Source organism: Stegostoma tigrinum, chromosome 4, assembly GCF_030684315.1.
Source record: "Stegostoma tigrinum isolate sSteTig4 chromosome 4, sSteTig4.hap1, whole genome shotgun sequence".
Lineage (NCBI taxonomy): Eukaryota > Metazoa > Chordata > Chondrichthyes > Orectolobiformes > Stegostomatidae > Stegostoma > Stegostoma tigrinum.
The window spans coordinates 39399111-39410269 of record NC_081357.1 but is presented as its reverse complement, the minus strand read 5'-3'; the positions used below and the strand labels follow the sequence as shown (position 1 = coordinate 39410269).

General features: G+C 43.3%; 1 protein-coding gene across 2 annotated transcripts in view; it reads right to left on the bottom strand.

Moving 5' to 3' along the window:
* Nucleotides 1–11159, bottom strand: part of cfap206 (cilia and flagella associated protein 206) — a 51433-nt gene that overhangs the window by 26787 nt on the left and 13487 nt on the right. For both annotated transcript variants that reach the window (XM_059645278.1, XM_048530235.2), the window contains exons 4-6: nt 9024–9114; nt 2019–2207; nt 280–438 (exon numbers count right to left, since the gene is read on the bottom strand). In XM_059645278.1, coding sequence (XP_059501261.1) covers nt 280–438; nt 2019–2207; nt 9024–9114 — 439 coding nt within the window. The remainder of the gene's footprint in view (nt 1–279; nt 439–2018; nt 2208–9023; nt 9115–11159) is intronic.

Below are 11159 nucleotides of genomic sequence, written 5' to 3'. Positions count from 1 at the left end.
TATGTTTTCTTTGCCCAATTAACTAATATATCGTATCCAAATTCTGCTCCTTAACAAACTTAAGAATCTAAAACTTTCTTACAAAGGGTTAACTGGATATATTTGGGCAGCTCAAAATCAGACAAATTGAATTTTGCATTGAAATTAGACACAGGGTTTATCTATTAATGTTCAAAATGTGTAATTTAGAGAATGTTTACTTTAGAATTTTAACAGTCAAATTTAAAAGCCTAACTAAATAGCCACAAGGTGGTTTGAAATCTTTTTCGCAATACTTACAGTCATCAATGCCTTCACCACCTTTCTTACAGTTCTTATTGAAGAGCCGAATGCCAGTGACAATCATGCTTAGTTCATTCAACTGTCGCTCCTTGTCCTTTTTTGTGAGGACAAGAAAGGTACCCAGTTCCACTTGTGGAAAAACACTTTGCAGAGCAGCTAAGCAAAGAAAAGTCAACAGGAGGACATCATGTCATTTGTAAAAATACTTCAGGAAGGATATTATTGACAGAGAGACAGCATAGCAAAAGCTGCAATCTGGGGTCTGCTTGCTGTTCCACTCCTCATGGGTTCTGGGGCAATGGAACTGCCAGCCACCAGTCGAGTTTGGACCTTCAGCCCATTAACACTGTCAGAGCACAAGTAGCTTTAATCACTCTGGGACGGCAGGCATTGGTGGAGATTGGTGATCCCCATCAACGCTTTGAAAATTGTGCCACCTATAAAATGTCTGCCCTAGCCTGTCAAATCACAACCTGTAAACAATATCTTATCAAGATTGCTGCTTTGTAGTTCTCACTAACAGTCCAGCATTCTGTGAGCGGCTTGTTTCAGTTAAGCATCATGCCCCCTGCTTGCTCATGGTGGACCTGTGAACACTCTAAGACTCCATACTTGGGACATTTTTTGTCATCCACATGTTGCTCCTTGAGCCCACCATCCACATGCTTTACAGATATGGTGATGAGGACCAGCATTAATTTTCCAACCAGCCCTGACTTCAGGATCTACACTCATATGAGTCATTGGGCATTTGATCAGGCATCAAAGTCACATGTGGGTAAGAACATGCTCCAGTTCAGTCTCCATGGTTTATCTCATCCCGATCCTCAAATGTTTGCTTGAGCTGGACTCAACCTTAGTGTCCTATATGAATCCCAGTTAAACTTCAAAGCTAATCTCAGCCAGGATCCGAGATGCTTACCATGCAAACCTGCTCATTCCCAATACTGACCGATCTCAAATTCTACCACACCCACACTGATGCTGAAATCCTTCCATTGTTATTTCATCACCTCCAAGTTTGAGTAATCTAATATTTTCCTTATCAGTGCCCCATAGTCTACAAATGTATGAACAATTAATTTGAAGTTCTTCCGAACCTAAGCTAAGTTTTATCATCTCCAGCATTAACTCCCTATTTATCAGTGCTTTGATAACAAAATCCTTAGCTTCAATTGAAATGCTGTAAAAGACCACCCCCCACATTGCAAGTGCCTCCAGCCTTCTATGTTAGTACATTGAATCCATTTTTGACCATAGCTTCCCTTCATCCTCTGTCTTTTGCCTTTGCTTTCTATGCCTTTATCTATCTTAATCCAAACTTTGAAATGCTTTCTGTAAATCAGTGCTTCTGAAACCTTTCCCTCTGTGAATCCTATCTCAAGGCCTGAAAGTTGTTGTAAGCTCTGTCTGAGAACTGTCAGAGTAGGAGAAACAGTGGTGATTACTTGCTCAGAACTCCATGGCTGCCATTGCTGCCTCAGGACCTGCAAGTTTTAGCTTGTGACCCTATTTGGTGTCCTGTGCCCCAATTCAAGAAGCACTGCCCTAAGCTTTTCTGCCTGTCTACCTACCTCACTCCTTTCAAAATGTACTACTTTAGGCATGCTTCCAGTCACCTCTTAGAATACATGGCTCCATGTCAGTTTTCACTTCCATGGAGGATGTTAAGAATATTTGATTACATTCAAGTTTATGCTACATAGTAAAACGTGAAGAGAAATTAAATCACCTACCAGTTGCCTCTCTCACTACACCTATTTCAGTGGGAGATCCAAGGCCTGAATGAAGCAGCATGTAGCTTACAATTTTACGGTAAAGACATTCCAACTCATCCCGTGTCCTCGCGCGGCTATCTGTGATTTCTCTGCATACTGGGGCCAACCTAGATTCCAAGACAGTGCGATGCTCAGCAAGAAATTCCGCTGGAATGAGGAAATGAAAACAGCTCAGTGTTAATTTGGAATTCCACAAAACGTGGAAACAATATATACAAAGATATTTGCAATTTTTCTGCATCATTTTTCATGGTCCCACTTATTACTGTAAGGAAAGTATGAACATTAACCCAAGAAGTTTGAGTGACAAGGATAAATTGTTATTTTGCACTCAGCCAAGGATTCCCTTCCACTGTTGTTGACAGGGTCCTGAACTGTGACTGTGTTATTTCACATATTTCTAGTCTCATACTTTCCCCTCCCTTTCAGAACTAGGATAAAGTTCCCTTTGTTCTCACCTTCCATTCCACCGACCTCCACACTTAACAGATCTTCCTCTGCTAGTTCTACCACTCCCAGTGGCGTGCTGACACCAAACATCTTTCCTTCCCTTTTCCTCTCATTATGTTAAAGGTACAACATTCTCCATGATACTTCAGTTGACTCCTCAATCACCCCCAGCACCTTCCTGTGCAAGTGCAGGAGACACAATATCCACATTTTTATCCATTCCCTTCTCAAGGTCCAGGGCCCAAACACCACTTCTGGGTGACACAGCTACTGATTTGCACTCATTTTAATGTAATATTCTGTATTTGATGCTTATGATATGGTCTCTTTACCTTGGGGAGACCAAATCCATACTTGGTGCCTGATTTGCAGAACACCTACGCTAAATCCACAGCTCTTGTATTTCAGATGGCTGTCACTTTAATATTCCACTACACCCTCACCCTACCCTCTCTCTTCTCAGCACCCCACGCTGTTCCCATCAAACTCATTGCTCGCTCAGAGCAGTATCTTAAATTTTGATTGAGTACTTTATAACTTTCTATAATTCAACAATTTTAGATCATAACTTCTGCCCCTGTTTGATCAGAGAGCATCTACTGGTGATCATTCTGCTATTCCAGTTAAACCTCCTTCTAACCCATCTTCTGTTGCTCTTTTGTCTCATTGCCACCCTCTTTTGCTTGACTGCAGGTGGACTCATGTCTGCTGATCCCAGAAGAAAAGCAGTCGGTGGGGTTTTTTGCCTATTCATTTATGGGATGTGGGCATCACTGGCTGGCCAGCATTTCTTGCACATCCCTAGTTGCCCTTGAGAAGGTGGCAGTGAGCTGCCTTCTTGAACCACTGCAGTCCTCCTGCTGGGGATTGACCCACAATGCCATTAGGGAGGGAATTCCAGGATTCTGACCCAGCGACAGTGAAGGAACGGTGACATATTTCCAAGCCAGGATGGTGAGTGGCTTGGAGGGGAACTTGGAGGTGGTGGTGTTCCCATCTAATGCCCTTGTCCTTCTAGATGGAAGTGATCGGTGGGTTTGGAAGGTGCTGTCTGAGGATCTTTGGTGAATTTCTGCAGTGCATCTTGCAGATAGTACACACTGCTGCTACTGAGCATCAGCGGTGGAGGGAGTGGATGCTTGCGGCTGTACTGCCCATCACATGGGCTGCTTTGTGCTGTATGGTGTCAAGTTTCTTCAGTATTGTTGGGGCTGCACTCATCCAGGTTAGTGAGGAGTATTCCATCATGCTCCTAACTTGTGCCTTGTAGATGGTGGTCAGGCTTTGAGGAGTCAGGAGGTGAGTTACTCGCTGCAGTATTCCTAGCTTCTGGCCTGCTTTTGTAGCTACTCTGTTATTGTGGTGAATCCAGTTGAGTTTCTAGTCAATGGTAATCCCCAGGATGTTGATAATGGGGGATTCAGTAATGGGAACACCACTGAATGTCAAGGGACAGTGGTTAGATTGTCTCCTATTGGTGATGGTCATAGCCTGGCATTTGTGTGGCACCAATGTTACTTGTCACTTGTCAGCCCAAGCCTGGATATTATCCAGATCTTGCTGCATATGAACATGCATTGCTTCAGTATCTGAAGTGTCATTAGTGAAAAATGGTGCTGAACATTGCGCAATCATTGGCGAACGTCCCCACTTCTGACCTTATGGTAAAGGGAAGGCCATTTATGAAGCAGCTGAAGATGGTTGAGCCTGGGACACTACCCTGAGGAACTCCTGCAGAGATGTCCTGGAGCTGAGATGATTGGCCGCCAATAACCATGATCATGTTCCATGTGTCAGGTATGATTCCAACTATCAGAGATTTTGCCCCATGATACCCATTGATTCCAGACTGCTTGGGCTCCTTGATACCACACTCGGTCAAATGTATCCTTGATGTCAAAGGCTGTCACTCTCACCACACCTCTGGAATTCAGCTCTTTTGTCCATGTTTGAACCAAGGCTGTAATGAGGTCAGCGGCTGAGTGGCCCTGGCATAACCCAAACTGGGCATCACTGAGCAGGTTATTGCTGAGCAGCTGCTGCTCAATAGCACTGTTGATGACACTTTCTATCACTTTACTGATGATTGAGAGTAGACTGGTGGGGCAGTAATTGGCCAGATTGGGTTTGTCCTGCTTTGTCCTACAGGACATACTTGGGCAATTTTCCACATTGTCGGGTAGATACCAGTGTTGTAACTGTACAGGAATAGTTTGGCTAGGGGAGCAGCAAATTCTGAAGCAGCTGTCTTCAGTACGATTGCTGGAGTGTTGTCAGGGCCCATAGCTTTTGCAGTGTCCAGTGTCTCCAACCATTTCTTGATATCAGGTGGAGTGAATTGAATTGGCTGAAGACTGGTATCTGTAATGCTGGGGACCACTGGAACCACTCGACATTTCTGGCTGAAGATTGCTGCAAATACTTCAGCCTTATCTTTTGCACTGATGTGCTGGGTTCTTCCATCATTGAGAGTGGGCATATTTGTGCAGCCTCCTCCTCCAGTGAGTTATTTAATCGTCCACCACCATTGACAACTGAATATGGCAGGACTGCGGAGCTTAGATCTGATCCATTGGTTGTGCGGTCACTTAGCTCTGTCTATCACTTGCTGATTTTGCCGTTTGGCATGCAAGTAGGCCTGTTTGGTGGGTTCGCCAGGTTAATACCCCTTCTTCAGGTATGCCGGTTCTGCTCCTGGCATGCCCTCCTGCACTCTCCATTGAGCCAGGGTTGATCCCCTGGCTTGATGGCAATGGCTCTGTAGGAGATATGCTGGGCTATGAGGTTACAGGTTGTGCTGGAATACAATTCTGCTGCTGTTGATGGCCCACAGCGCCTCATGGATGCCCAGTCTTGAGTTGCTAGATCTGTGCGAAGTCTATCCCACTGACCACAGTGATAGTGCCGTACAACATGATGGAGGTTGTTTTCAATCTGAAGGTGGGACTTTGTCTCCAAAAGGACTGTGCAATGGTCATGCTTAGCGTTACTGTCATGGACAGACGGAAACTGCAGCTGGCAGATTGATAAGGATGAGATCAAGTATGGTTTTCCCTCTTGTTGGTTCCCTCACCATCTGCCATAGACCCAGTCTAGCAGCTATGTCCTTTAGGAACCGAGCAGCTCAATCAGTAGTACTGCTACTGAGCCAATCTTGGTGGTGAACGTTGAAATCCCCCACCCAGAGTACATGTTGTGCCCTTGCCATCCTCAGTGCTTCCTCTAAGTGCTGTTCAACATTGAAGAGTTCTGATTCGTCAGCTGAGGGAGGACAGTATGTGGTAATCAGCAGGAGGCTTCCTTGTCCATGTTTAACTTGAAGCCGTGAGACTTCATGGGGTTGGGAGGCAATGTTGAGGACTCCTAGAGCAACACCCTCACTTTTAAGTGTGATATGTCAGAAAGTATGGGAAATACTCCATCAGTGTGTATAAGCAAGTTTGGGTACAGTCTCTGAAGTAAGAATTATATACAAGAATGCACGTTCCATCAGAAATAATACAAATCAGTTGTAAGAACACATCTTGCTTAAAGTACACAGTACAGCAGCTATTACAGGACCTGGCTACAAGTTTGCGGGCAAATGCCAATGTGAGTTGTTTAGAAGGTCCATCTTTCTTCTCTGGGACTTTGCCCTGGTTGTTTAGAAGGCTTTAGGCCCTCCCACACCTCACTGGACACTCCTAGCCCCAACACCCCAACTCTGCCGCAACCTGTCCATTCTCCAATATATGCCATATCATGCACACATTCCCCCTCCCCACTCTCTGCTCCTTCCACCAAACACACCCATGGCCCATTATACTTTCCGTGCCAAATCAGTGCTGACTGATGTCTCTCTAAATGCCCTCAATGACCCTCCATCCTCTCAAAATGAGGCTTGTGGTGAGCCCAGGTCAACAAAAGAATTAGCTTATCACGTGTATCTGTTTCAAAAACTAAACTAAATTGTTGACTTTACTTGCTTGATATCTTCAAGATGTATGAAGCACTGAGGCTGTTATTGATGCTTCAGTGGCCTGTCCAAGTGGCACTTCTATCAGGGTGTGGGCACAGCAAGTTCCATTTTCAAAAGGAAGACATGTAAATGGGTGTTCCTTTTTTGCTCTCAGCAGTTTTACATTTGCCACTTTTATTACATGATTCATTGGTTACAACTTAATGGGTTTGGAAAGCTTGGGTGGAGACAAAAAATTGCAGATACTAGAATCCAAGGTAAACAAACAGGAGGCTGCAAGAACACAGCAGGCCAAGCAGCATCTGGAGGAAAGGAGCTGTCAGCTGAAGAAGGATAATACCCGAAATGTTGACTCCTCCTTTCCTCCAGATGCTGCCTGGCTTGGAAAAATTGGGAATTGGCATTAAGTTGATTTGAAAAATATGAAGTAAAAGTTGTGTTCTAAAATTCCAAAAATAAAGACTCTACGACCTGGAATAACTTCACAAGCTTGTAGCCAGGTCCTTTAATGGCTGCTGTACTGTGTACTTTAAGCAAAATGGGTACTTACAACAGATTTCTATTATTTCTGATGGGACATGCATTCTTGTATATAATTCTTATCTCAGAGGCTGTCCCCAAACTTGCTTATACACACGGACGGAGTATTTCCCACACTTTCTGATATATTACACTTCAAAGAAAAGCACAGGCAAATTTAATGTAAAACTTTTTTTATAAACCATATCATGCACACATTCCCCTTCCCCACTCTCTGCTCCTTCCACCAAACACACCCATGGCCCATTATACTTTCCATGCCAAATCAGTGCTGACTGATGTCTCTCAAAATGCCCTCAATGACCCCCCATCCTCTCATTTCTTACTCTCCTACTTCATTTCAAAATGCGTGTTTTGTTATTACTTCCTGTAAATTTATAGAGTATTCAAAACAACTTTTTTTTAAACACCCCGACTTTTCTTTTTACTCCTCTCACCTATCTTTAGACAATTATTTCCATGCTGAACCTCACACCAGCCTTTGAGGTTTATAATATTCTGAAGGATTTGATTGCATGAATAGGGAATGTCAATTCTCTTTGTCTGGGGTGCATTGAATGAGCAGTTGTCAATGAGGCAGTGAGAAGAGGTTAAGAGAATATTCTTTCCAGACAGGATTGTAAGATTTTCGAAGACACTGTTCCAGACAATTGTTAAGAAGGATTGCTAAATTTTAAAGGGAAGGATGTACAAAAATTTGAGGCAAAGGTAGAAGCAGGATTTGGGGGAGTGAAGAGAGCATTAGGATTTATTTTGGACTCCTTGTGCGAAAATGCAGCTCAAAAATTAAAGGGACGAGTGAGCTACTTCTACACTCTAAACATCTATTGTTTCAAAGTCTGACAAAACCTTCTTCATACCTCCCATGCCTTGGATGACATGTTCATCCTGGGCCTCCTCCAGTGCCACATCGATCCCACCCAAAGGTTGCAGGAACAGCATCTGATATTTCCCTTGGGAACCCTGCAGCCCAATGATATCAATGTAGACTTCACAAGCTTCAAATCTCCCTGCCCCTGACTGCATCCCAAAAACAGTCCAGCTTGTCCCCGCCTCCCTAACCTGTCCATCTTTTCTCTCACTTATCTGGTCCTCCCACCTCAACCCCTACCCCCATCTCCTACCTACCAGCCTCATTGGCCTGTCCGTCTTCCCTTGACTGATCAACCCCCATCCTAACTCCCCACCTACACTCACCTTTACTGGTTCCATCTCTGCCTCCTTGACCTGTCTGTCTCTTCTCCACCTACCTGCTCCTTTATCTATCCTCCATTCGCCTCCCCCTCTCTCCCTATTTATTTCAGAATCCCCTTCCCCTCCCCCATTTCTGAAGAAGGGTCCAGACCTGAAACGTCAGCCTTCCTGCTCCTCTGATGCTGCTTGGCCTGGTGTGTTCATCCAGCTCTACACCTTGTTATCTCTATCTTCTTTATACTACACTTGGAACCTCAATGCAGCAAATGCCTCTCAAAGCTCACCCATTCTACCAGATGAAGGATTAGATTATTATTAATATATTGTCAGAGTGGCAGGCAAAGCAGCTCAAGTAGAAATGTTATTGGATAGACATTTTATTTTGTCTCTGCAAAAAGATATGTTTAAGGGGATAGCAGAATGTGGTGTCCATATCCAACCACAAGTTACAGGGTCACTGCATAGTTCTCTTGAGGGAAGGGACAAACACTTGACATGTTCACTGTTGATGTTTTTATGGATGCCACTTGACCTGCTAAGCACTGCTTAGAGATAAGGGTGAGCAGGTCTCTCAGTAATTGGTCTGAAATTTGGTTAGTACATTCTGAAACAGCTAAAAAGAATGGGGAGTACGTTTCTTTTCAAAATGTTTGACCTTTGCAAATATGAAATGGAGAGATCAGAATGTTGAGAGAGCCCAAATGCATGAGATGTAAAGAAAAGCACTACAGCACAAGGGAAAATTAATTCAAGCTTAGCAATTTCAATCTACGAAACTACTTAAAGCAGTTTGCCTGAAAAAGGTAACAAGGGAAACTGACCTCTACTTGTATAATTCATATCAAAATAAACTTGCATCTTGATTGTGTCAAGAGATGACCGTTGTGTTTCAAGCAATCTGTCCACGCAAGTCTAGAAAATAAGCATTGATGGTCTTGTTACAAAGCAAAATTGAAATAAAAATTATCCTGAATTATCTATTTGGCCAGAAAATCTAATGTTGGACCCCTTAAGTGCTGATTTATGTTCAATATAAACACAGCAAGATGCCAGGAACATGCAGTAGAAAAGTGGCCCTTTGGACTCAAGGTTAGTTAACTTGTTCCTCGCTATGTGACAGAAAATGATCAGGTAATTTATCTGGGCTCGTGAGTTCAGGTTTTATGATTAGGTGGTATGTAACTTATATGGATTTTTTGGGCCAAATGTTGTCCTTTGATATCATTATGAATTCATCATTTAATGTGCACACCAAAAACAATGACTTGTATTTTTATAGCATCTTTAACATGTTAAATGGTCAAGTGAGTAAACAAAAGTTAAGAGCCAATAGTGCATTGACCCTATCTAACTTTCTTTCCCACTTAGTTATTGCAAGCATTGTAAAATCATGAGAAGTAGGAATAGGAGTATACCCCTGAGCTCGCTCTGCCATTCAATAGGATCATGGATGATTTGACATTTCTCAATCTAATTTCCTGCATTTTTCTTCATAACCCCTGATTCCCCTATAGATCAATAATCTATTGCCTATCTCAGCCTGAAATATACACAAGGACTCTGGCCCCACAGCTGTCCGTGGCAAGGACTTCCAAAGAGTCACAACCATCTGAGAGAAGAAATTCCTCCTCCTCTCAGTCTTAAATCGGTATCCCTTCATTCCGCAACTTTTGGTCTTGGACTCTACCATATGGGAAAACATCTTCTCAGCATTTACCCTGTCAAGCCCCTTTTGAATCCTATATGTTTCAATGTATGCAAGCTGGCAACTCCTGTGGGCTCCTCAATGGTTTAAACAAGTGAAGATTGTAGTTTGTTTCTGCTTTTCTGCTGCAAGCAGAAAGAGGGTAATCTGGTAATATCGGTTTCTGCCTCTGCCACAGCGTGACTCACCTCTCTGGTCAGCTAATAAGAATATTGTTGGGAAGTAGAGCACCAGTAAAGGGAATGGAACTCCTCAGGGCTAAATGTTCCTGAATCAGGAAAGTGAAAGGCAAGGAAGGCATAGCCTGGGAAAATGAATGCAATAGCAGATTTGGCAGGATAATCGAAAAGGTCAGTGTCAAGCAGTCCAAATAAAATGACCAATAATTACCAAATATTGACTCAGTGGTTTGTACAGTAGAGAGGCAGGAAGGCTATTTGGCCTATCCTGTTCATGCTGTCTCTCTGCATGAGCAGTATAGCTAATTACACTCCCCTGCCTTTTCCCCTGTTTTTGAACCAGGGTAAATTAATGTTTCCTGGTAATGTAGCAAAGTGATGGTTACATGGCACTCATAATCACACCCACAGTGGGCTGCTCAGTGACATACTGTATCACTTCACTTCATGCTCATAACCAGAACGTGTCACCTCCAGAACTCTGCTTGTCAAAGGTAACTTAGAGCCGTCGGAATTGGGAGGATTAGAAAAGACTGGTTGAAAAATGCTTCACTTTTGGATGGGCTAAATCGACAGCCAGGAAATAGCCCAGACACAATCAGTTTAAAAAGCTGAAGCAGAGAAAAACTCAAACGAGAGAGAAAACAGCTTAATCTGTACCACATAAAAACCAAAAGAACCCCAGGTGCTGTAAGTTGGGGGGAAAAAAGCAGAAATTGCTGGAAAAGCTCAGCAGGCCTGGCAGCACCTATGAAGAAAAAAACAGAGTTAACGTTTCGGGTCCGGTGGTCCTTCCCCAGAGATGGGGCCTAAACGTTAACATATATTTTTGATTCACAGATGCTGCCAGACCTGCTGAGCTTTTCCAGCAACTTTTGTTTTTTGTTTTAATCTGTACCCTGCCTGATTTTACTCTTCCATGTATTGAACTCAATTTATCCTCCCTATATCTGCTAGACAGGTTAAGTTAAATTTAGCCTCTGAGAAGTTAGACAGAATCAGGCTGTTTAACCATTCATTCCTATCAGTGGCCAAAACATGGTGTGGTGATCACGTACTTATGATCCCTGGTG